The sequence below is a fragment of the Vicugna pacos genome, chromosome 15, assembly GCF_048564905.1.
Source record: "Vicugna pacos chromosome 15, VicPac4, whole genome shotgun sequence".
Lineage (NCBI taxonomy): Eukaryota > Metazoa > Chordata > Mammalia > Artiodactyla > Camelidae > Vicugna > Vicugna pacos.
The window spans coordinates 14,188,150-14,216,103 of NC_133001.1; the positions used below are offsets into that span (position 1 = coordinate 14,188,150).

At 35.3% G+C, this 27,954-nt stretch overlaps 1 protein-coding gene across 3 annotated transcripts in view; it reads right to left on the reverse strand.

Moving 5' to 3' along the window:
• Window positions 1–27,954, reverse strand: part of AFTPH (aftiphilin) — a 61,713-nt gene that overhangs the window by 20,692 nt on the left and 13,067 nt on the right. For all 3 annotated transcript variants that reach the window (XM_072937644.1, XM_072937643.1, XM_072937642.1), the window contains exons 2-5: window positions 12,452–14,414; window positions 2,437–2,588; window positions 491–617; window positions 36–92 (exon numbers count right to left, since the gene is read on the reverse strand). In XM_072937644.1, coding sequence (XP_072793745.1) covers window positions 36–92; window positions 491–617; window positions 2,437–2,588; window positions 12,452–14,383 — 2,268 coding nt within the window. In that variant the 5' untranslated portion in view covers window positions 14,384–14,414. The remainder of the gene's footprint in view (window positions 1–35; window positions 93–490; window positions 618–2,436; window positions 2,589–12,451; window positions 14,415–27,954) is intronic.

Here is a 27,954-nt window from a genome sequence, read left to right on the forward strand (position 1 = left end):
ATGATACATAAATGTGAAGACATCCTTGTACTTACCAGTCCTGCTGCATACATGGGCACTATAACAGGCTGCTTCTTATTGCCCGTGAAGAGCTACACACATTAGAGAGAAATAACATGTATTTAGAGAATGATCTGTCATACAATGAAACAGTTTCCAAAATACGTAATGCTTTATTACATATATTGTGAATGATACACCGAAGAAGTTATTAAATTGCCCATATGGGATTGTATTTTTGATCTCCTAGTCCAATTCATTCATTTTATAGTTAAGGAAAAACTTTACTTCTTCTAAAAATAAGAAATAGTGAAAAATCTAGATAGATTTATGCTTAAAAGTTGACATATTCAAAATACACGACCATTTAAACCAACTAATATTTATCTTTCTGAGGAACTAGTTTAGCACAGTTTAAACAGAAGTGTGACAGAATTTAAAAACAAGCATAGGTTGATTAAAGGATTTTCCAAGGTACTAATAAACTCACAATGTTTCGAGTGTCTATTCCTAAGGAGCACAAAAGCTTCTTGTTGCTATGGGAGCCGCCCCACTGATATCTCAAGCCATGGGCATCATGGATATCCTGTAGCTCAGTCCACACATCCAGCAGTTCCCTGCAAAGGTCACGACGAAGCCACCAACAATGGGTTACTCAATACCTTTCACCATGAATCCTACTTTTAATGTGACTCTGAAATACTATACATTCTGATTAATCTTGTGTCTAACATGAGCATATAACAACTATCTGAATGAAATCAAGAACCAACACTTACAGTCATTAGAAAAGTAATTAAGTTTAAATATGAAACAATCGAGCAAAAGTTTATTTGTTATTCTTTTTTAATTGTAAAACAAAAATATTTAAAAGGAGGAAAGAAATCACCCAACACTCCACCATCTTACTAGACCTATTTAATATTTGTTTTCTCCTTGGGTCTTGATCCACAAACACACATTTGTAATTACAGCATATATATAATTTTGTATTCTTTTTTCAGATTTTAAGCATTTCCTCACCTATATATGTATTTTTTTCAGTGGTTGTGTAAGGTTCTTTTAGACAGATGCATCACCATTCCTTTAGCCACAATCCTACAGCTTTAATTCAGTTGTTTTTTACTGTTTGGTTCCTACTCCTAGTAAGACAAAAATATCTTCCTGTATTTTATGGTGTGTGTTATTGTAGAATTGTGTTGTTTCCTTAGAATGGAGAATCTCTTGGAGAGATTCCTGGGTCTAAGAGATGAACTATCTGTACGACTAGCATACTTAAAAATATATATCTAAACGGTTTAAAGATGGCAAAATATCAACCTTTTTGTCCCCTTCCATTCTCAGAAATTACCCCAAAACAAAAGCCAAGAAACAAAAATCATCTCCATTTTCAATGAAATTAAGAAATACTCCCTCTAGGGGTGGCAAGTAATGAAATACAAGAGACAAGTCCAGGAATAAGAGTAACTTTGAAATTAAAATTAGAAAGTCAATCTAGACCCTCTGACATCTAATAATTAATAAGAGTTCCAGAAAGAAAACAAAGACAATGGAGGGAAGGTAATTGTCTTTATAAGAGAATTGCTCAATATTGAAGAGAAGCTTCCAGATTGAAAGGTCCTACCTAGTACTCAGTCCAATGAATGAAAAAATACTCTTATCAAGATACTTCATTGTGAAATTTCAGAGCACCAGCAACAAAAGACCCTTAATTATAAATATGATGTGAGGATAGAGTAAAATAAAATTTTACCTCCTGTGTACCCTTTTTTCTCAGGAGGGTATTAGAGGATGTGCTCCACCAAAATGGGATTTAAGTGATGGGAAATCCCAAGGTAACATGTGTTTAGAAGACCTAGACTGATCCATTCTAGACTGAAACTGGAAGATGGAGGACTCCAGGGAAAAAAAAAGGAATGGCCAGCTTGATAGGTTTTATCACAAGTAAACTTATCTTAACAGGCTGTTGGAGGGTAGGGAAAGATTTAGTAAATGAAAAAAGAGAGGCAATTATTACGTTCAGGAAAAAGGTGTACTATAAAGAAAATAGTGGCTTAGCTGTGAACACTGCATGATTATAGTAACGAAAAACCAAGCAACAATTTAACCAAAAACTATGATGTAAGTGTACTGGGAAGATGAAGGGAAGAGAATGAATAGCAGATGTAAGATCTACACTCTCATCGGTCCTACTGGGAAATCAAAAAATATATATAAAATTGACTGATTTGAACTGATTTATAATTTTTTTAAAAGCTCAAAAATGGAGAAGTAGAGAGTTTTTTTAAATCATGTCTTTTAGCACAATATGATTTTTTAAACTTTAACATAATGTTTTAGAACCTTAATGGTTTAAGATAACCATAGATAACCTTACAAATTAGAACAGATGAAACTAACAAATATAATGCTATCTGGAAAGTATCTACTACTTACCCACTCTCAGCTAAGGCCTCTCTTGTTTTTATTGGCAAGGTGCTTGTTTCCAGCAAGTGCTTCAGGGAAATAACTTCTTCTTCAGTATCAGGGACAAATATGGAAGGGAAACATGCTTCGAAAATTCGCTCCAGGCGGTTTAGTAAAGCTGTCTGCATCAAAACACCGCCCAAAAGTTTATTTTCATTTTTGTAATTTTAGTAATGTCATACCTTTATCATTATACACACATTTATACACCCCCACCCTGTCCACTACTATGAAGTGGGGGGACTACCAGTAAGATACAGGAAACACTAAATGAAAGGAGTATAACTACTCATAGAACAGCTTTAAATAATTATGGTGATATATAAATGTAGTTACACACCAAGCATCATGCCTGGCATTTTAAAAACATTGTCTTACCTAATCTATTACAGAATTCTACAAAGAAGAAATTACTACCCCAATTTACAGTGAAAAAGCAATCTCAAAGTTTGAATAATCCGCCCAAAGCAAAAACAAAACTAAAAAAAAGGCAGTATTCATAGTCTTCCCACCACAGTAGGATTTTTTCTTACTACCACTCACATACTATATTTAGAACTGTAAGATTGGTTGCCTGCAAAAAGTGCTATGCTATCATAGTTGGACAGAACCTGGACATAAACACTTGAATTTTGAAAGCCTTTTAGAAATATCTCTGCTGCTAACAGAACAAACTAAAGAAAGAAAGAATGTCTGCATTTTTACTAAAAAATTCAACAGCTCATTTATTACTCTGATGATTTGTGTTATCTTTTAGAAATTCCATTTCTCTATTCTTCTATGGTGTGTGTGTATGTATGTGTGTGTGTGTGTGTATATATATATATATATATTTTTTTTTTAATAGAACACTGCCTTTCCTCCAAGCAAAGCCTGCATATTCCCTAGAGTATTTTCACTAAGAACACTGGCATTCTGGAGTATTTTTATTTATTAAAATTTGCTGGATTTAGATTAACTTACATTTTTGGGGTACTACTAGGTTTATTCTACATATGCAACCTATAATAACATTCATTCCCACTTTTCTAACTTTATTTCAGACACATGTAAAATATTTTCAATTTAGCTCAAACATCAACTAGAAATACAAACCATTAAAGCTTGTTGGAACATTAAGTGTACTACTGAAATGACACCCAGTTTACAAGAAAATGCTACATCATGGTGGTACTCCCTGCCACATAACAAAAACCAGTTAATGTTTGATTTGTTTAGTATAGTCAGCAAATAGGAAAGGGAAAAACTTTCACATACATGTTTACCAAAACAAAATCTCTTTTGGAAGCAGTATCAGAGCGAAAAACTTAGCACTGCATAATTAGTCTCAGGATACTCTTCTGCTATTTCTATAAAAGTTACTCTAACACCTTCATTACAGTCATGTATGTGACATGGGGAAAGGCTCTTAGTATCAATTATGAAACCTAGAGTAAAAAGTAGACTCAAGATCCCAAGGCTTGTGAAACTTGAGTGCGTCAAGGGGACTCAACTTGCTTCAACAGAGGGAATGGACAGACATTACTTTTAAAGGGATCAGATAACCATCTAATTGGAAACATGATAAGCAATGGCTCCTCCTGGGCAGGGAAGGTAAACAAAAACTCACGTATGACCGAATTTTATTTCTCTGTAAATTAAAACAGAACCTTTCTTGTATCCTCTTTGTTATCCTTTTAATGGGGCAGAAAAAACATTTCTTCCATTTATCAAAGGAAGAAAGAAATTATCTCAAAACATATTCAACCATTCGGAACAATCTTTACACATAACAACCAGGTCTTAGGTATACCAGTGAGCAGATTCTCAAATTAGTGGAATGTACCTGAGTAAACAGAACATTACTTTAACCTAATCACTTTTGAACTTAGAAGAAAAATAAACTTCCTCAACCTTTTCTCATAAAGAAGATAAATTATATAGAAAGTTTAAAAGGAAGTCCCATATATCTTTAGGATTAGATACTACAGTCAGTTGCTTCAAATCTTTTACTGAATGAGGTGGAGCAGGGGTCAGCAGTTTTTTCTCTGTAGGGCCAGACAGTGACTATATTGGTGTTGTAGGTCATCCATAAACAAGTTAAGTGTGTGTTCCAATGAAACCTTATTTACTAAAACAGATGGCAGGACGGATTTGTTTCCCAGGCCATAGTTTGTCGACCCCTAAGGCAGAGCCATAAATAATGAACAGAAATTCAAATAACTAGAATCACTAATGAATAGCACCACCCACCACAAGGAGGAACTCCTCCACAATCCAACAAGAAAGCATCTAATAGAACTAACAAAGATTTTGATTAAAATTTTATTTCCTAACATTCTACTTTTTTAAAGCATATTAATTTCCAACTATCTAAAAGACCAATTTGATGCTTTTAGCTACTGTCTTGTTCATGGTAATAAATAATGCCAAATTTCATTTACTACTAGTTAATTCCAGTAAGTAAATGGCTGATGTAATTACAACACTTCAATAGAGGACTGTGGACCCAAGGGCCTGAGACTCAGTTTCAGGATTTATAAACTGAAGCTATCAGAGCCTACCTCACAGGGTGAATAATAAATTAGAGGATTAAATGCTTGACACCCAGTGTATGCTCAAGAAGTGGTAGCTTTTATCACTACTCTTGTTATTATACAGATGATATATATAAACAAAGTGGCCTGCCAAGAAATAAAATAAATGTCAAAACTAAGTTCATCTCACTAAGGCTATTTCTCCACCACTATTCAGCATTCTAAATCATTATGAAAATATTCATCTAAATTTATATCAATTCTACCATATTGTTAAGAAATTAAATAATCCAAATATTTTGCATCCTCCCCAAGATCATCCTATCAAGTTGGGAAAAAAGTACCTAACTTAAAAATATCTATCATAAGAGCTGCTTATATAAACAGAGCCTGTTACTGCTACTTCTTGGGATTTTATTTTTTTATTTTTATTTTAGTGGAGGTACTGGGGATTGAACCCAGGACCTTGTGCATGCTAAGCATGCACTCTACCACTGAGTTATACCCAACCCCTCCTTGGGTATTTTATATTTTGAAAATTGGTGAACATTTTGGTTGATTGTTGGCATTTGTGACTTAAATCCTGACCATCTTATGAAACACAAAGTGTGTAAACCACACATTAGATGTGTTAAGAGTGCTTCACTTCCCAAGAAGTACAAAAAGTTCAAAGTTCAAAAATATGAGGGAACATAGTCTAAGTAACTTCGTAAGTTTAAAAGGTGCAAGAATATAACTAACATAATGCTAAGAAAAGAAATTAACCCACCACAAGAATAGTTTCCCTTGTGACCAAGCAGATAGATTCTTTCAAAAAACAGATTTTCCCAAACAGACTGTAATCAGACACTAAATTAAAAAAAACTCTGTTATTTTGAGGATAAAATTTGAGCATGAGATTAAATGTATATCAAAACTGTGATACAAAAACTGTGATTCTGGTAAAGGTTTTGGGTTTTCTTTTTTTTTAAATTATTAAATAATTTTAACTGTTTTAAAATATACTCATTTTTTCCTCAACAGCCTTAAATCAAATCAGTAATAAAATTAATATATTAATAAAGTGAAACATTATTTAGACTTTGATGTATTCTATTGTGCATGAGCAAATTATTCATCTAACACTACAATTCATGGTTTCCAACAAAGCAAATTGTAAATTTTTATTAAAGAGTCAGTGCTGCACTCTAAATTAATGTGAGGGTAACAAAGTAAGTATACACACACTTAGCATACTAAATACTTAGCTGAGGTTACAACACTAACTAAATAACAAACTAAATAAAATAATATTCACACCAATCACTTAAATTTCAAATGTCTTTAACTTCAAAGTCAAAGTAGTTATCAGTTCTCCCTTGATTTTGGAATTAGGAAACTGGTGACTGGTTAGCTGAGTAAGTTTATGTAAGTCAGCCATGTCTGTCAATTCATACACATACCAAATTTTAAGCCTGCAAACAGCAGCACATCTGGCCATGAAACATTTTAAGAACAGAGATCTCTGAAATGCAGGGTTGAAAGCTAAATGCTCTTCCAGGCAGGTACCAGGCTCCCTTTTCATTTTCTCTATCGTGTCCAAAACTAGGAAGCCAAAGGCAGAGGTCTACTATTTGCAGAGAAGAGCACTTGTGCTCAGAAGAGCTCCTACCTTTCAAAACTATTCCGAGAGCAGAAACTAGCCAGAAGCAGCAGTTTTGCTCTCTAAATGGTCTGACAGGTGGGTTTATAGCCAGAACTACGAGTACTCCCACACAAATTCTCATTTGCCCCCCTTTACTTTGCGCTGTTCACCAAAAAATCCAGTTGGCAACACTATTTCCTGCACTTTTGAAGACCATTTCCTAAGAAGTGTGTTTCTGAGATTACTCTGTAACAGCTAACACCTACTGAGCACTTGTTATGTGCAGAACTGCACTAAGCACATTTACATGCACAATTTCATTTTATCTTTGTAATGAGAGTTTTGAAGTAACTACTATTCTCTAAGTCTCAGGTTCAGGGAAGTGGCTAAGGCAAGTTAGTGCTGAAACCTGGATCTGAATCCAGCAGTGTGACTCCAGAGTCTTACGTTTTAAGCACTACACTATAACCACGGCCAACTTACGCAGCAGGCACAGGGCCGAGGGCCCACAATAATTTTAGGGGTTCATAAAAATGTTTTAATCGTTAATATTAACATACTCATCTTTATACCAAATTACAAAACAGAATTTTAAATATCTTTTATGGGGAAGGGGCTCACAAGAGTCATATGTGGTCTTGGCTATAGTAGTCTCCAAAGGTACACTGGCTTTTATAGGATTTCTCTATTTTTCCCAATTTTCTCATTTCTCATATATATTTTTTTCCTATCAAGGTCCTTCATTATTTTGAATGTATCTATATTTCATTTTTTTCAAACCAGATTGGATTTCTGGGAAAGCAGAAATGACTACCCAGTGTTTGAATTCATCAGTGGGGGAAAGCACTATGCATGAATTCACTTATACTCATTCCCAGTTCTGCTGAATCTCCATGTCTGGGTTTGGAAGAGGAAAACCCTGGGGTATACAAGCAGCCATTACACTTTATCCACTGGTGCAAATTAGTCATATTATTTAATGCAAAGCTTCTCAACTGATATGGCTCAGTTACAAACAGGTTACAAGTCTTCCAAAAATCCTGAAAGCTGTATTATATATATGGGCATATGGCTTCCCTCTAGTGACGGTTAATTTTATTTGTCAACTTGACCAGGCCATGAGGTGCCCAGACATTTGGTGAAACATTATTCTAGATATGCCTGTGAGGGTATTGTTGGATGAAATTAATATTTCAATTGGTAGAGTAAGTAGAGCAGACTGTCTTCCTTAACATGGGTGGGCCTCATTCAATCAGTTGAAGACAGCTTGCAAAATGTGGATCTTAGGACTTCTGTGATCACCTCCATAACTGCATGAGCCAATTCCTTATAATAAATCACTCTTTGTCTTGTCTCTCTCCATGCACGCATGCATCCACCCTCCTGGTTCTATTTCTCTGGAGAACCTTGATTAATTCACCTCTATTTTGTAAATGACTACATTGGAGTATAAAAGGATTAAGTGTATTGAAATTCTCATTCAGTTTTCCAAAGGAGAGTATAAACCAGCACTGAGGATCCTAGACTCTGGTACTTAGGCCACTCAAACACTCCTTCCTTTAAAATATCTTGTATTTAAGGTAATTTCTAAAATTCCTTCAATATATTTCTAGTTGATTTTCCTTCCTTCCCTACAAACAGCAGTTGATTCATGTCAATAGTTTTAATACTGATAGCACTAGGCCTTGTTCTTAAGTGGAAGTTTAGAAGAAACATAAAATCCACCGGGCAATTTAATCTTCCATTTAAGAGGATACCTTATTCCTTAACACTATTAAATATTAAGTAAGATATCAAGTGCAATCTACAATTGTAGACTTATCAATCCCCAATTTCAAGCTATATAAGAAGAGTAATCAATTGTAATATTCACTATGCTCTAAAAGATGGTTTGCCCCTTATGTACAATTTTGGGATAAAGCTAGTAAAATATTTCTATTTTGGAATTAAAGGCCAGAATTTCAAAGTTTCTGAGGGAAAAATAACAAAAGGAATTGCTCTCCAAAGACTTCAAGCAACAAGCATAGAGCTGTAAGACCAAAATCTCAATTTCTTTCTTTTTTTAAAAGTTGAGATATAATTGACATATAACATTACATAATAATGCTTCGATATATGTTTATATTGCAAAATAATCAGCATAGTTACAAATTCTTCTTTTCCTGTGATGAGAACTTCGAAGAACTACTCTTAGCAACTTCCCAATATACAATACAGTATTATTAATAATAGTTACCATTCTGTATATTGTATCTCCAGGGTTTATTTATTTTATAACTTTATTTATTTATTTATTTTATAAGTTTGTAGCTTTTGATCACTTCGATTTGTTTTGTTGTTTACTTATGTTTTCAGTCAAGAGTTCAAGTGTTCAACTACAGAAAGGAAAACCTGCACAAATCTTAGGTAAGTGATTAAATAAATGAAGGTGAAAATGTAGTTACACTCAGTCTGCGAACCCTGACTAGACTCTGGTGAGCAAACCAATAACTTAATTGCAAAATAACATAAGCCAAAGTATTAGTGATTCTCTTTTTCATTTCTGTGGTACTCTTATTAATTTTGAAAGTTCTCAAGATAAATTTTCATCTAATAACATTTTCTCAAGCATTATCAACTAGATGGCTAATAAAAGAAAATGACTCATAGCTTCCTTTTCTATAGCCAATTAATATAAAGAGATTACTTACCAACTACCTAAATTCTCAAATAACACCCACAGCAGTATTTTAAAAATTTTACAAAAGCTCAGAGTTTAATACAGTGCTTATGACATTATCTCCTTTACCAGATACCTAAGAAAAGGCATCTTGGCCACTTCAATCAAGGTTCCTTTCTGAAACATTAATAGCTTACAAAAAAACCCAAAACACTGTTAAAACAATATACATAATGGTCTTCTGGGAAAAGAACTGCTTTCAAAGTAAGGAGGATTTTGTTTTTTGTTATTGTCATTTTGTTTTGTTTAAAATCTTAGCCATGAAAGTGAAGAATAGTTTTGACTTTTTTCCAATTTGTACAAGAGAGATACCATTAACTTGCTTTTCTCTACAATTTATAATAATGTTAACAAGAGAATGAAATAAACTGAACTCTGGGTTCTCAGAAAAAAATACTCACTGAAGGGGAAGAGTATTTCTTAATAAATGGTTATTATGGCTTTTACATCAAGGCCTGAACACTCGAGGCTTGCTGGACCCACATCTGAGAATTAGTTTAACTAAGTACAGTTATAAGTTTGAAATATTTCTTCTTGGTTAACATTTCCTTAAGTAACAAATTACTGCAATAAAGCTGCAATAATTGTCTCTTGACCCAAGGAAGACAGATTTTATTAAAATGTTAAGATATCCTTTTGGTAGGCTGAAAAAAGCAAAGTACTAAAAAAATAGGAACTTGGACAATGTCACCTACACAGCAAAAAGTCAAAGAATTCTGAAATGATAACTGTATCATTTGTTTGACTTCACACAAGAGAACTGTTCCCCATGTCTGTTTAACTGAAATTAACTGAGCTATGAATTTTAAAAGATTCTCACAACATTCTGTAAAAGCAGAATCTGATGGCATTCTGTTCAGAACAGAATTGCTGCATCCAGGTAAGATTCAATAGGAAGAAACCACTCTAAGTTTTACCATTAAAAAATGTTTACGGTCATTAATATGTGGGGACTTCTGTGCCATCCCCAAAATAGTAGCAACTAGGAGAAACATTTTAAGAAAAAATATTAATAAATATAATCCTCTTCTAGAGGACTAGATTAATGCATGTTCCTAGAAGATTCTGGAAAAAGAACAGACTGCAAGTCACAAGCCTCCTTTCACAACAGCAGGATAGGAATGAAAGTCACTTTCCAACTCAAGCCACTTTGCCAGCAGGGCTTACCCATTTCCCTACCTCAATTTCCTTCCAAACTTCTTCCAGCCCCCCTTCTAGCATCCATCTCCAAGTTCTGCTCATTGCGCATAACCCATTCAGCAAAAGTAAAAGCCTGAGGACTGAGCCAAACAAATCTCAGGAAGTCTTAATGTATTTTGACACATCTATACTGTTTTTATTTTTACAAAATAGAATCATACCACAAAATTCTTATTCTTCAGTAGATTTTCACTTGTTTTAAAATTTACTGTCATTTTATCTTCACAAAAGTCCTTTGCAGTAGACGTTACCTCCTTTTTACAGACAACTGAGTTCAGAAGTAACTTGTTCAAAATCATAACGCTTACATGACTCTGAGTCAAGATTCAAACTCAGATTCCATAAAGCCCACGTACTTTATTACCTCCTATATCCTGTCATCAAATTACACATAAATAACTTTAATCAGCTTGTATGATGCAAAAAATTCCTTTCTGAAGTGGTCATGCTTTAAAAAATTCATTATCTGATGATGTTAAAAGTTCTAAGCTATAAATTAAAGAACATCCAATACCAGTGTCACCCTATACTCTAGTAAGATGAAACTAAATCGAGAAAGGATTAGGTCAAAACCAACAGTCTTCTCTTTGCATTATATAATTAATTCATTCCTTGTTTAAAATTGTAAGCTTCTCCCTCAATAATGAATTACTCAACAGGAAAAACACACATTAGCTAAACCATGTAATAAGTGAATTAGCAAATTAAACTATTCAGACACTCAACATCAAATGAAAAGTGATTAGTTGTGCAAACTAATACCATAATACCATAATTTCTATAATAACTTAATGTATCAAAGATATGACAAGCAGTGCCGTAGAACCATTTTAATTAATACTTATACTTTGGAAATATTTCCAATAGAAAATGGCTTGCTTAGCAAAAGGTAACTGGAGAAACAGAATTCATAGATTCTGATTTTATTCTCACTATCTTTAAAATAGGCCCGTGGACCAAGTGTTACATATATCAGTATCAGTAAAAAGCAGTGATTTCCAACAGAGTGCTCTCTTCCACACCCGTGGGGTTGAAGAAAAGTTAAATTTAGCACAGTGTAGAACTCAGGACTGGGGAACAAGAATAACCTGGATGTCAAACTGCACCTCTAGAGGCTACTTTACATCCAAATAAGTTAATGAATCTTCTCTGAAAGAATCTGGACCACAAAAGGATAAAGAGCAGGGGCTAAGGGGTAAGAATATTCTCCCTAACAAACCTACTACCTATGAAAAATAAACATAAATGTACATTTGCAATGAATTATAAGCAAATAAATACAGCCACAATGAGTCAAACTATGGTTGTTTCTTGTTCTAGGTCTAACCCTTAACCCATTTCACTCTCCCACAAGGCTTTTATTAGCTGAGGTCCAAATCTGCGTTTTTCAAATTATTTTTCTACCCTTCAATGCCCTATAGCCTTCAGCACAGATTGAAGTTTCAAATTCTGCTTGCTCTCTTCTGCAGCCAAAACTAGGTCTCTGAGAGACAAAATTAAGAGACATTATTTTCTGAGACTTAAAGTGTTCTAAATCTCAGTTTAACCTTCTGTTATAATCACTATAAAGGTAAAAACTGGAGGACCTGCTAGAATAGTTAATTAGCTAATTAATGGATTTTTACATAAGTGGTATTTACACTTATCAGAAAACCAAGTTGATGAATTTCTGTAAATATTAAAGAAACTCACTGAGGTAAAAAAAAAAAATCTTACTAAGCATTACTACAGGAATGTCTATTTAAAGTTAACCAAAGGGTTTTTACATGTGAAACAGGTAACTAATCCACAAATCAGGCAAGCATTACATATCATAAAGAGATTCCTTTAACAGGTACCCAATTAAAAAATACTTTTTGAAAAGCTGAATTAGAAGCCTCCACACCAATTAGTATGCCATACAAAATAGAGAAAATTAGTAAATACCTGAACCGAAGTGGCTGTTTCCTGTAAATGACCACCAGCAACTGCTCCTTTGGAAGTCGCTGAGGGGACATTGTGTGTTTGGGGGGTTCCTGGAGTATCGATCTTTTCATCTGTCCTATGTGACTGCCAGGCTTCCTTTCGATGATGAGATTCAGTAGCCTGCTGGTCTCCAAAAGCAGCCCAAGAGCAGCTATCTTTCTGTCCATCCTCAAAAGCATTCCAATCTACAGCTTGGCTAGGACCAGCTGAACTGAAATCCGCAAAATCATCAGAGTCTTGAAAAGCACTGCAGTCATCTTGAATATTTGGCACAGAATCAAAATCTCCAAACTCACCTTCTTGCCCAATTTTCAGTTTTGAAACAGGTTCAGTGCCTGTCCCAGTAAATTTTCTTGCCAAATTGCATCCCTCTGATAAACTATCAGAGGTCTGTTTTAGGTCTGACTCGGTAAATATAGTTTCCTCTTGGTAGGAAACAGCATTTGATTCCCCAAATTCACCAAAGTCATCACCTGGTTCACTAAAATGTGGAAAGTGCTCTGAGGATTCCTCAAAAGTGACATCGCTCATTGAATCTTGAGTACCAGTAACAAAAGGTGGAGTTGTGCCACTGGCTGTGCCAAAGTCACCAAAATCATCCTCAATGGTATCGTTGCAAGTCACAAAGTCATTACTACTATCACCAGTTTTTACACTTACAGAATCATCCAAAACATTTTCTTCTGCAGGATCAATGCTGAGGCTTTGGGAATAAGTAAACTTTCTACTTTCTTCTTTGGAAGAACCAACTTTATCATCAGCATCAGAAGTTTCTGTAGAATCCTTGCACAGGTCAGCACATTTAGAGGTACATAAATCAAGTTCTTCCTCAGTTTTACGTTGTTCTCTCCTACTGGCTTCTGAATTTTCAGCTGACTCTACCAAACTCCAAGCCTTTGATTGAACACCTGAATTTAAAAATTCATCCTGCTGCAACGTTGGAAGGCCTTGTTTTCCACTGCTGACACCTCTGTTACTTGCTAGGTTTATTTCTGAAACACAAACCTGATCCTCTCCAGCAATGTTTCCCTTACTGTCCAAGCTTTTATCTAAAGACACTTCTTTTACAGAATTCAGTTCACTGACTCTATTAATTTTATTGTTTTCCTGAATGGTTAGTGCTTCTCTATCATTTAAAACTGCACATTCTATTTCTTCTAGCTGTATCCTTTCTTTCTTGGAAAATGTGGCAAAATCTGCAAATTCCTCAGCAGGACTAGGTGCAGAGTCTAAGTTATATTCAGTACTAAGAGTGCTAAGAGGTTTTCGTCCTTTTGAATCAGCTACAGTGTCCAGATCATCTGTTCCCTGAGGATTTACAGTTTCCACTACTGCAAACCCATTTGTTAGAATCTCCAGACAAGGAGGCTTTTCACCATTGCAGCTCTCTAACTGCTTGTTTTGATGCATAACATTCAGATCAGTTCTAAAATCTCTGGGAGAGAAACTTTCAGGTGTTCCAACATTCTGTCTCTGCTCCACTACTTTATTAAAATCTCTTGGACTTTCTATGCCATCAATAGAAGTATCTAAAGTTTTAGATGAAATTATTTCTTTGCTGGTGGTAGAAAGTAAAACATCAGACTGTCCTTTCACAGGAGAAGAAAGTCCAGCAGTGATGTCCTTATCACTACCATTTTTAATGGATTTAAAGCTTGTAAGGCTATCTACATTTTCTGAGAAATCATGAATTGGCATAAAATGGTTTGAAGGTACAAACTCTTCCTTGGGACGAGTATAATCTGGTGTATCAAAATCAACAAACCCTACACCAGAAGGGCTAACTTCAGAAAACCCACCAAATTCCCCAAATTCATCGTCATCATCATCCTCAGCTCCATTGTCTAGTGGTGGTGGGGATGAAGAGTACATTCGAATGATGTCTGGCTCCATTGTTCAATTGCTTTCAATAATTAATTTACACCTGAAAAAAAAAGATTATTTTTTTGAGGGAACAGACTACATAGAATAAAGTCTTTCAAAATTATCCCAAAGAAACTTCAAAACAATGCAAACTTACAATGCTACTTATCTTTTAAACTATTTTTATCTTAGGTGAGATTACTCTACACAGCTATAAAATAATGGCAACCCCCCCCAAAAAAAAACCTCTCTCTCTTCCAGTGTTATGTTTCTAAGGGCATTGGTAGTATGTTACTGAATTTGGGGACTCCAGAAAATTTCAAATAAACATTTACAAAAGTACATTTACAAAAATCTCTCTTGGGGCACTTACTTGTTCTGTTAAGCTCTCTTTCCAGTTCACTGGGGACACAGGACTTGCCTTATGGAGTTGTATGAATTTTTTTAATAAATAAAAGACATGAAAATTTTATCTCTAATAATGGCCACAAATATTTCCCTCACTTGCTTTTCAGTGTTTATTTCTGACCCAAGTTAGCTTTTGTTTTTGTTTTAGCAGACTTTATTTTTTTAGAGAAGTGTTAAGTACATAGCAAAATTGAGCAGAAGGGGGTATCTCTTACCTTCATTCATGCATAGCCTCTATTATAAACATCTTCCTAGAGTGGTATATTTGTTACTTGATGAACCTACATTGACATAACATTATTCCCCAAAGTCCATAGTTCATATTAAGATTCATTCTTGGTGTTGGACAAATGCATAAAGAAAGACACGTATCCACCATTATAATATCACACAAAATAATTTCACTGCCCTAAATAATCTGTGTTCTACCTATTCTATTCATCCCTCTCCCCTGCCCTGGCATCCACTGATATTTCTGCTGTCTACATAGTTTTGCTTTCTCCAGAATATTGTATAGTTGGAATCACGGAGTATGTAGCCTGTAAAAACTGTATGATTGGCTTCTTTCATTTAGTAATATGTATTTAAGGTTCTTCCTCCATTTCTTTTCATTGCTTGATAGCTCTTTTTTTTTTAAGTACTGAATAATCCATTGTCTGGATGTACCAAAGTTTATAAGTTAATTTTTTTGTAATTTTCCACTTTGAAATCGTTTAGGACTCATAAAAAGTTGCAAAAACAGCACAGAGTTCTCATGTATACTCCACCCAGTTACTCTTACAAAGAATATGGTAAATAACAACAGTATATGATCAAACCACAAAACTGACATCAGTACAACCTATTAACTCAGTTACAGATCTTGTTTAGATTTCACTGTTTTTTTTTTTCTTTGTGTGTGTAGTTTTAATGAAGTTGATCACAGGGGCAGATTAGATCTGAGTAACTGTCACTATAATTGGGATAAGCACTGTTGGAAAAATAGTTCAATAATAGTCATCAATATAAAGAAAGTTCCACGTGTTATCCCTTACTAGTCATGCCCTTCCCTAGACCTTAACTCTCGGCAACCGCCAGTTTACTCTCCATTATTATAATTTTGCTACAGTATTATCTAAATGAAATCATGTAATACGTAACCCTTTGAAGCTGGCTTTTTCACTCAGCTTAATGCCCTCGAGATCCATCCATGTTGTGGCATGTTTCCACAGCTCATTCCTTTTTATTGCTAAGTAGTATTCCATTGTATAGATACTTGTTTCACCATTTACTCCGTGTAAGATACTTGGGTTATTTTCCCTATTTTCCAAATACAAATAAATCTGCTATGAACATCAGTGTACACATTGTTATGTGAACATGAGTTTCCATTTCTTTAAGATAATACCCAGGAGTGTGAATGCTGGGTCACACGATGTGTGCTAAACTTTATAAGCCAAACTATTTTTTCAAGATAATTTTTAAGAAGTCAACTTGATTACTTTCATTAGTAATTTTCTTCATTATTTTGCTATCATATAAGCTTAAGATTTAATAAATATCCACTTTTATTTTCTTCTTTTAGAGTGTTTTTTCAATGTTCAATTTTTAAGACATCTAGAAATTATTCTGGCATATGGTCTAAAGCAAGGGTCTAAGTGAAAATTTTTCTAAACAGCCAAGCAATTATCATAATCCTATTTATTGAATAACCTTTCTCATGCCTATTCATTTATGATATCTTTTTATGATTTAATTCTTAAAAGGAAACTATGTCTATGTTATTTTGTTCCTCTGTACTAAACAGTGTCACAAGACAGACTTAACATTAAAAGCAAAGGGAAGACTAATAACCAAAGTCTTAAAATAAAAGCAGCCAATAAACAATGAATTGATACTTACTGCAATTCAGTTATCAAGTTAGACACATGAGGAAAACATTTACTATAAAATTCAACCAGTTTTGCAAGCTAACAAAAAAATTACTTTCTTCCAACTCTCAGAATAAAATTTCACAAAATCTTTCAGTTTTAGGGTGAAGGTATGTTGGATACCACATAATTTAGAGATGAGGAAGATGAGGCTTACTGGTGAGCAACCTTATCAAAGGTCATACAGCTGGTTAGCAGAAAATGGCTTCAGAATTTCAAAAAGATCTTTGAGGTCAATGACTGGTCAGTTGCTGAGAGAAATAAGCAAGTCATGAGAAAAAAGACTCCATTGTAATGTATCTACTTTAAATTGTTTGCCTTACGAAATCAGCACCTATTTATCTAAGTTCATCTTCTTTTCTGCTGACATAAAGCAAAAAGAAAAACAAAAAACAGTAAAAGATACATATAAACCCTACTTTCTCCTCTTGTCTAGAGGCCCCGATAATCTCTTCTAATGCTGGATGTACAGGGTCATTTGACCTCTAACAGTTCCCCTTGTAAGCATGAAATTCCTAGTATTTAAAAATACTCTCTGATTGTTAATCAGAGTGTGGAGAAAGGGACACCTGTACACACATACTGATGGTAGGTGTGTAAATTGTTACAAGGCTTCAGAAGGCTATACTATACAAACTTTTTTTTAAAGTAAAACAAAATGTTCCAAAGGGGTTATTTAAGCAAATTATGCTAAATCATTACACTAGCATACTATGTAATCATTAATATCATAATTCCTTTTTTAATTTAGAAGCATTCATAATGGTAGGAACATGTCAAAAGGACACAATAGCCAGCCTGAAGGGGTTACTACTATTTAAATCAGTGACAACCTGAGCATCAAAATAATGATGGAGTATAATTCATTGAATAAAATAATAAACTATCAGTCCTCATGGATATAAGCATGTAAGTTAATAAACTGAACATTAGATGAGGAACAAGATACTGCATAGTTTCAAAATACCTCACCATAACACACTTAACTACAAAGCGAACAAGTGTAACTTTACAGTGGTGAAGCCTGACACTTAACCAAGTGATCAAAGTGAACATCACTAGTAATGGAAATAGCGAAGTCATGCATCATCTCACAAGATGCAATGAGGACACAGGCTCACTTCTGGAATATTCCTGCCAAAAATATATGACCTGAATTGATTCATGAGGAAACTTCTGACAAATTCAAATTCAGAGACAGTCTAACAAAACAACTGACCTATAATCTTCAGAAGTATCAATGTCATGAAAGCTACAGAAAAATTGGAAAACTGTTCCAGATTGAAGATGACTGAAGAGATGTGATAAGTAAATACAATACCTGCTTTTCAACTGGCTCCCTTTCCATAAAGATCATTACTGGGATGACTGTGAAACTTGAGTAGAGCCCAAGAATTAGACAGCAGCAATATACTGATGCTAATTTTTCTCAATTTTGATGGTAATATTGTGGTTATGTAAGAGAATGTCTTTGGTATACAGATTAAAATATTTGGAAGAGATGGGGCATCAGGTTGGCAAGAGTCTCAAACTGTTCCAGAAAAAAAAGCACATTTGCACTGAACGTGCAACTTTTTATAAGTTTGTGACTGTTGCAAAATGAAAAATGAAAGTAATTAAAAGCATTCAGGAGATTTATGTTCTCATTTAAATATGTATGTTTTACAATAAATGGGTTACTTATACAATAATACTTCATTAAAAAATTGGGGCAAAATATGCATAACATAAAACTTACCATTTTAACCATCAGTGGCATTAAGTACCTTGACACTGTTGTGCAACCATCACCACCATCAATCTTTATAACTTTTTTTACCTCCAAAATATCAAAGTATCTTTGTACCCACTAAATGATAATCTCCCATTTCCCCTCCTTCCAATCCTGCACCACCACTCTACTTTCTATCTCTATGAATCTGACTACTCTTGGTGCCTCATATGAATGGAATCATACAGTATTTGTCCTTTTGTGACTGTCTTGTTTCACTCAGCGTAATGTCCTTAAAGTTCATACATGTTTGCAGCATGTGTCAGAATTTCATACTTCTGAAGGTTGAATTTTATTCTATTGTATGCATGTACTATCATCTGTTAATGGACAGTTGGGTTGCTTCCATCTTTAGGCTATTGTGAATAATGCCGTGATAAACATGAGTGTGCAATATACTGTATTTTTAAAAATTTTTTTTAAATAACAGGTGAACAAAGTTGCAAAAATAGTAAAGTCCTGTGCACCCTTCACCCAGCTTTTCCTAAAGGTGACATCTCACATAGTTCTAGCACAACAGCAAGACTGGAAATGTTGGTATTACTGTTAACTGGACTATAGGACTTACTCAGTTTTCACCTGCATTGTTGTTTAAAAAAACAAACAAAACTTGCATCCACTTGTATATGTGTGTAGTTCAATTTTATGTCATATACAGATCTATGCAACTACCACTATCAAGATACAGAACTGCCCCCAACCCCCCACCCCATTCCTGTCCCTGGGCAACCACTAATCTGTTCTCCATCTTCATAGTTTTTATCATTTCAAGAGCGTTACATAAATAGCACTGTATTTTATTATCATAAATAGTATATATACTACATGATAACATATACACTCATAGTGTATTTAAATGGTACATGTAATAAAGATGCTAAGAATATAACATTTTATGTGCAGGTTTTTATGTGAACGTAAGTTCTTTTTTCTTTGGGATAAATGCCCAAGAGTATAATCACTGGGTCCTATGTAAGTGTATGTTTAGTTTTGTAAAAAAAAAAAACCCACCAAACTATTTTCTAGAGTGCTGTATCACTTTACTGTGCTGTATCATTCTCATAATACTTTATTTTTAAAGAACCATCTGTTCATGGTTAATCTACCACTTTTCCTAAAACTTTTTATTGTTTGAAAAATGAAATGAAATTATTGTTTAAAGGCTTTATTTCAAACTCAGATGTTCAGGCAAATACAAAGATCTGAATCAGGAACTTCGTAACCAAACCAACAACACAAAGTAGTTTTTCTTCCTGTCACACCTTGGCAAGGTCTCCCTTTTCTGGGTGCAATAGGCTCTATCAGCTCCCCCAGACTACGAACATTTCCATATTCCTCAAATATGTTCCACTTTTTGATGGGAAGAATGTGGGCTCCCCTTCAAGGACTTGGCTTTGGCCCAACTCACCCTTCAGAAACCTAAGAGAGTGCCTCTGCTCCAAAGTTTCAGCCAAGAATGCCAGCCAGTGTGGAGGAGACCTGAAATTTTCCAGAAGATTCTTCTGTGCCCAGGCCAGTCCAGTAAAATTTGTTAACTGAAGTGCATCTGTTCATTGTTAACTGAAGTATTATTTGTATAAGGAATTTACATGTTAAGTCTGTGGACAAATCCACTTTTTTTTTTAACACAGGAAAATATGGGTTTTTAAGAAGCTATTTCTACTTAACAGGAAAAAAAAAGACAGATGAGCAACTGTAACTGTGCTTGGCACACAACCACCTCAATAAATGTCTCTTCATCCTTCTTAATGGACTACTTACTCCACACACGAGGAATCCTAATCAATCATCCAATTTCTTTACAACTTGAACAAACACACACATGTGTGTGCTCAACTTGACATTTTTTTGTCTACTTATTCTAAGACCCTTAGAGGAGAGTAAACAAGTAATGGGGGTATCCAGAAAGGATTCAAGCCACAGCATACACAAGGCTCTCATGACTGGGTAGTGAACGAGGTATCCTGAGGGCAGCCAGAGCAGCCCAGTGCCAGATCAGCAGCCAGGGTGATGGGGGATACAAGGACTGAAGGCGATTCAGTTATTAATCTCTCACAAGAGGAGCCACAACTGCTTAAGGAGTTCTAGCCTCAAGTCTGAAACAGTATTGGAAAAAAAGGATGATAAGTCTCTAGGTTGAAAACTCTGGGGCCAAGTGACAAGGTGGGCTTGGGAAGGTAGAAGAATAAAGAGGGATGGGGCTGACTATCATCTAAGACTATGTGACCATTTAAAAATAGTTTCTCAAGAAGAACAAAGTCAGAGGACTTAACCTACCAGATACCAAGACTTGGTTTAAAGCTATATGGTCATGTGGTAACAAAGATGCCAATGCAGCGTGGTGGGGAAAGAAAAGCTTTTTCAACAAATAGTGTTAGATCAACTGGGGGAAAAGTCTGATTCTACCTAACATCTTACCCAAAAGTCAGCTCCATATAGATTACAGGCTTAAATGAGAAAGGTAAAACAATCAACCTCCCAGAAGATAATTTAAGAGATTATTTCCATGACTTTAGGGAAGGCAAGATGTTTTAAACAAGAAACAGAAAGCAGTAATCATAAAAGAAAAAATTGGTAAGTTAGACTTAAGATTAAAAACTGTTCATCAAAAGAATTAAGAGAGTGAAAACGTGGTGGGGAGGGCATAGCTTAGTGGTAGAGTGCATGCTTAGCATGCACAAGGTCCTGGGTTTAATCCCCAGTACCTCCATTAAAAAAAAAAAAGATAAACAACAAATTCGTACTGTATAGCACAGGGAACTATATTCAATATCTTGCAGTAACTTATGGTGAAAAAGAATATGAAAACGAATATATGTATGTTCATGTGTAACTGAAGCATTATGCCATATACCAGAAATTGACACAACATTGTAAACTGACCATACTTCAATAAAAAATATATATACACACACACACAGAAAGAGTGAAAAGGCAAGCTGTTGTCTGGGAGATGTTATTTGGAATACATGTAACTGTCAAAAAGCTCATATCCAGAATATGTAAAAAACTCCTATAAATCAATGTGAGACAATCTAAAAGAAAAACGGCCAAAATACTTAAACAAAAGAATATGTCACAAAGGAGGATAACCATGTGGCCAATGAGCCTATAAAAAGTCATCAGAGAAATACACATTAAGCCAGAAAGAGAAAGAAAAATACCATATGAGATCGCTCATATGTGGAATCTAAAAAACAAAAACAAACAAACAAACAAAAACAAAGCATAAATACAGGACAGAAACAGACTCATGGACAGAGAATACAGACTTGTGGTTACGGGGGGGGTAGAGGGTGGGAAGGGATAGACTGGGATTTCAAAATTGTAGAATAGATAAACAAGATTACACTGTATAGCACAGGGAAATATACACAAAATGTTATGATAAATCACAGAGAAAAAAATGTGACAATGAGTGTGTATATGTCCATGAATGACTGAAAAATTGTGCTGAACACTGGAATTTGACACAACACTGTAAAATTATTATGAATCAATAAAAAATGTAAAAAAAAAAGTCATCAGAGAAATACACATTAAAACCAGACACAACAACACACCCACCAGAATGGCTAAAATTAGGACAATTTTAACCATAGCCACTGATGGCAAAGATGTGGAGCAAATGGAATTCTCATACTTTAATGGTGGGAGTGTAAACCGGTATACCCTTTTGGAGAACTGTTTGGCAGTATCTACTAAAACTGTACCAGGTTTATATCCTACAAAAATGAGTATATATGTGTGCACTAAAAGACATGTACAAGACTGTTCATGACAACCTTATTCTTAACTGAAAATAACCTAAATGTCCACCAACAGGAGAATGGTTAAAATAAACCATGGTATAAACATACATGGCAATGAATTATTGCTACATACAGTAACATGGATGACTATCATAGACATAATATATGAAAGAAACCACATAAATACACACAAAATACACCATGTATGAATTTTGAACTCATTTCTATGAGTTCAAACCAAGCATAACTAATGCATGGTAGAAATTCAGAGCAGTGGTTATTTATAAGGGGTGGATATTGACTGGAAGGGGGCATAAAAGAGCTCACTAGATGCTAACAGAGATAATATTATCTCTTCATCTGGATAGTAGTTATACAGGGACATACTTTTATAAAAATTCATCCTATTGTACACTTAAGATTTTATATATATTATTATATTTACTATATAAATGTTCTAAGTCAAAAAATGTTTCTCAGAAAATCAACATACCTATATTAACAGCAGTTACTTTACAAGTTGAATGAATATATGACTATAGTTACAAATATACCATTCTATTAAAAAAGTTTTGCTTATTTATGCCTTGGCTTATTCTGGGATTTAAAATTATATATGTATGTCTCACAAGGTAGTATGGTACAGAGGAAAGATCTTGAACCTAGTCAGACAGATCCTAGGTTCAGATTCTGTTTTCCCCATTTACTATGTGAGTTTGCCCTCTCTGAGCTTGTTTCCTATCCATAAAAAGGAGCTAGCAGTCCCTACCTTTAAATGCTGTTATGAGGATTATAGGCAATAGACCTTCAGTACCTGGCACATTCTGTGCACTCGGTAAGTTATCAACTATCATCACATTTGAATTTTCACCAAGTCTGTGGTTAAATCATAATCTACCCTTAACAAAACCTAAGCCAATGTTTGCTTATTTGGCTCATTCACATGACTCTGTAAAAGGTCACTGAAAGATTAAGTCATTTAAGAAAATATTGCTAACCACGTTAAAGATATATGAAGTTGACTTTACTTCTAATTTCTATAACTAATCCTTAGAAAATATGAAACAATGCCTAAAACTGAAGGACTGAGACCATAATCCCTGAATCAACTCATGAGATCAGTGGTAGTTCTGTTAAAAGAAAGTTTTGGGCTGCGTCTTCTGTGCCGGGTGCTGGCTCTGCCCCAGAGCCCACGCCCCCAGGAGCCGGCGTGTGTGTGCGTGTGCGCGCGCGCACGTGTGTAGCAGGCTCCGTGCAATCGCTGTACATACGTCGCGGCTGGACAGGTTCTGGCGCCCCGCCATGGGCACCGGTCCCTGCATCACAACACTCAAGAAGGAGAAAAAAAAAAAGGAGATGGAAATTTTGAAGTGGAACAGGACATGCAACCCAGAAGTTATAACCAGTACCTTGAAGTATACTGGCTGCAGATACTTTCAAATTAGAGGAAAGATCACAAGAAGAAAAGCTTCTAAGATAGGTGCCTGGTTGGGACAGAAAGGATTCTACATGTTCCACTAGGAGAGAGTTAATCTGACCAACACTCTACCGTGCACCACTCAAAGTGTTAACAAAGATCCATGAGCTCACGTTTGGTAGTAGCAGTGGGGTCTCTAACAGGCCCTCTGGGGAATCTCCCAGAATCAACCATTGACAGTTCCTTCCAAACAAGCTAAAAACTCACCAGAGAGGAAATTTCCATCTTTTACAGGACACCAGTCCAGGTGCATCAATGTGAACATCAACCTTCAAGGCCAGATAATACTTCTAGATGATATGATCCAGCTTTACCAAGGACCCTTCACTCCAAACTTATTTTTATAGGGACTGGGATGGAGGTGGATGGAGGTGGAGGGTGGTGGTGAAGAACACAAGCAGGAAAGGTAGTGGCGAAAAAAGGGAAAAGGAAGACAAACAACTGTATCTGAAGTCATGCTACTGATTTAAACAGCACAAAGCACACTAGCAAGGCTTAGTTAATGGATCACACACATACACAAAATCATTACCTTTCTACCACACTATGTTTGAGGTTTATAATTAATGACTTGTTAAATCATTTGGGTGAGTGAAAAAAAAATCTGCATTTTCTTTAGAAAAATGAATGGAAGTATTACATAAGCAATTAACAACATCAATTTGCATTACAAACGCTGCCTGTTATTGTAGTTGTTCGAATTATTCAAATCTTTACTATAATACCCTCATGGGGATTTTAAGATACTATCAGAATGTACTGTCAACTACTCTAACCAGCCTACATTCCTGCTTAAGAATCAACTTTGTCATAAAGAAACAAAGGAACCTTTCTTCTGAGCCATATGAAAATTTAAGTTTTAGTTAATTTTTTGGTTTTCACTACTACATCTAGAGATGACTGAACCATGGTGTCACAAAAGTTTTCATGCTTCTAAAATGTAAACTCCACAAAAACGATAATTTTCTTCCCTCTTTTTGAGTGGGTTGTCCTCAGCATATTAGCTCAATGGCGGCTAACAAACAGAGAGAGGCCCTAAGAATAGAAGCATTTACTAAAGAATTGGAAAGGTAGTGGTGTTTGTTTTTAGGACTATCATCATTCTTTTAACATAGGCTGCAAACTTCAAGGCTACTTAAATCAAACTTCTACAGCTCCCCAAGGCTGAGTATTTTTCAGAGATCTCATAATTCCTTAGAACTCACCAATTTAAAAACAAAACCCCAAGACATCATTGACATCAACTGTACTAATAGTATGCGGTATTATTTAAAATATCTGTTAAATAAACAGTATATTCCACATACTCATTCTCTGCTTACATCAAAAACAATATTAATATTTATTCAGCACTTACCATGAGTCAATACTATGTGAAAAGCGCTCATGAATTACTTCATTTAGTCCTCACACTATGGTATGAGGCAGGAATTATTTTCTTCATTTTACAGATGAAAAAATAAAAGCTTAAAGAAGTTTAAAAAAAAATCCCTCACTGTAGTATAACTAGTAAGTGGTGACTCAGTCACAAGCTAATAAAATATTTGAAAAATGTCTTAGTGCAGAAATAACTGACAGCAAATATCAGAATTATGAGTCTTCCCTAAAAGGTTTCTAAGTTGTTCACAAAAAGTTTCTGAAACTTCCACAGTAATTTGGAAGGAGAAAAAAAGATGCTTACAAACTAAGATGAAGAAAGTGTAATGAACAAAAATGCCAAGAAATGCATCTCTTGTTTCAATATTAATAATGTACATAGTGGTAAAATATGCGGTAAACAGTTAGATAAGCAGCAAAATATCTTTATACCTAAGCTGATCACCCTCAGAAGGCTAGATCGCCAAAAGGGACAAGGAAATTATCTTCCCTGGTTTTGATGTCAGGACGATTCACAAAAGTACAAATATTCCATATGTAATATAAATGACAAAGTGAGCAGCACCACCACCTCACTCTTCAATAAATGTTGCTAAATATCAATTAGAGTTATTATTTTATAGAAGCTGGTTTTCAAAAATTCATAGGAAAGAGCATTTCCTTCACTGTATATTTTAACCTTTTACACAAATCCATAAGGTATTTTACTCATATTTTTATGGTTTCATGGTAAAAATTAAACAAGATAAATAAAAACATTAGAAACTATTTTACCTTTAACTCATTATATCAACTGACCATATTTAAGAGTTTACTAGCTATTTTTCCCAAAAGGTACTTCAACTTGACATTGAGTAAATGACCCCGCATAACTGTTGATAACAAAGGCAACAAAATAGAAGCAGCCACGAGGACAGTGTCAGCCCTTAGAAAACTGTGTTTTCCTCTAGTACCCTCTGCTCTTACATAGCTGCAGAATAAATTAGCCATTCTAATTTTCCACCCTAGTATCCCTGAAACTTTACATTGAAAATAGAATCTAAAAGCAGGAACTACTTCAATTTCATGCCCCTTCACTAAAATCTTGCCTACATCCGCAGTACAGTCTACGGATAACCCCAGATCTCCTGTTTTCTTTTTCAATTGCTTGCTCCGGGTGCTTCTGAATTTCTCCATTACTACTGATGCTTTCTCATCAGCCCGTAAAATATTCAAGAATCTTCCATCCTCAAACAAATTAGAGCAAAACAAAACAAACCCCTCCCTTCCGTGCCCTTTTAGCTCTCCTCCTCCTCCTCACCACCAAGCTTGTTGAAAGGGCCCTATCTGTTCACTATATCTACTTCCCAAGCTCCCACCCCCTCCTCAACCCAGCACAATCTGGCTTCCATCCTACCGCTCCACGGAAACTGCTCTTACAAGAGTTACTTTACTTGAGCTCAAAAGACTAGAAAGGTCATGAAGGCACAGGCCTCTCTTGTTGACCACTGCATCCTTAGGGCCTGGCTCACAGCAGGAACTGAATGCACTATTTTTGCTCTTGTTGGGGGCATTCGGCCCTCTGACCCTTCCTGAGCTCCCCCCTCCTCCACACCCCTGCTGTATTTCTATAACCCTAGCTCCGGTCCCCTCCTGCTCCCCAAAGTAAGTTAGGAAGCATCTAAGTTCAATCAAGGTAAGAAGTGTGGTCTAAGAGAGGCTGGCCTGAAATTTGACACATGTGAAAAAAAACAAATCCAGTCCTTTGTGCTGCAACCTGTCTGAGGAAAGAATGGGTGGAGAGGAACAGTACTTACAAGCAAGCTTGGGGGTGAAGGGGGACAGCCAAAGGACAAAAATGTGTTCATGCGTGTTTAAAAGACCAGATGACATAAAAAAATGTGTTCATGCGTGTTTAAAAGACCAGCTGACATAAATAAATCTGCTTCAGTTTGAGGCAGTTTCTCAGCATAGTAGAGGTGTCAGCCAGTGTCACCAGTGCGTGACGCTACTCAGGACAGTCAACTAATTTCCCTTGTTCTTGGTTTCTGCTCCCAGCAACCTTCATCAGGATTTCATGTAAAATTCCCCACAGACTCTGCCATCAGCTGACATGCTCTGAAAGAAATTTCTTGCTGTAAAGTTTTAAATTAGCTTTCTGGTAAAGACTGGGGAGTTAAACCTCAAGAGTCTAGGGTATTCTGGGAAAAACAAACAAACTCAAAAACCCCCAAACCCTACTTTATGGGCTTTCAAAACTAAAGACGCCACTTTAGTCTGTAACTATTTTATGTATACCTTGTCCAGCTCTTGGCAGCTGCCCTTTTACTGACAGTGTTACCTATATCATAAATGCCTGCCATGAGAGCAACTAACCTTTCACAGAAAAAAAAAAATCTAGCAAGTTATAAAATTGCAACCAAACGCAGTTAGATTTCAATTATCTGAGCTAATGAGAAAGAAAGCAACATCCTAGATAAACTAAAATTCACAAATTTGGCCTTAAAATATGACCTATGTAACAGCAGATTTACCTCACAAATTATCTTTCCTGAGTACTATTAGTTTTACTTTAATTTGTTCCCTGCCTACCCATCAATTGAGTAGATGACCTAGAGACATGTGAGGTAACAGAAGGAAACAAGACAATGAACAGGCTTAAAAAAATAATCATAAATTATCCACAGACAGTAACATATAATGGCATTCTTGGGGTGAATTATCATAAAACAAAAGCTTTGCATGTCTGAGAAATCAAACGTAAACACATTCCAAAACAGTGCTCATGAGTGCATGCATGTGTGTTATATACAGGTAATACCACAAGTGGATCCACCTATACTGATAACTTCATGGGAATTCCTTCAGTTATTTCCAAAACAAACAGATTCCTAGCTAGGTGACCTTTTAATGGTGGTGGTGTTTGT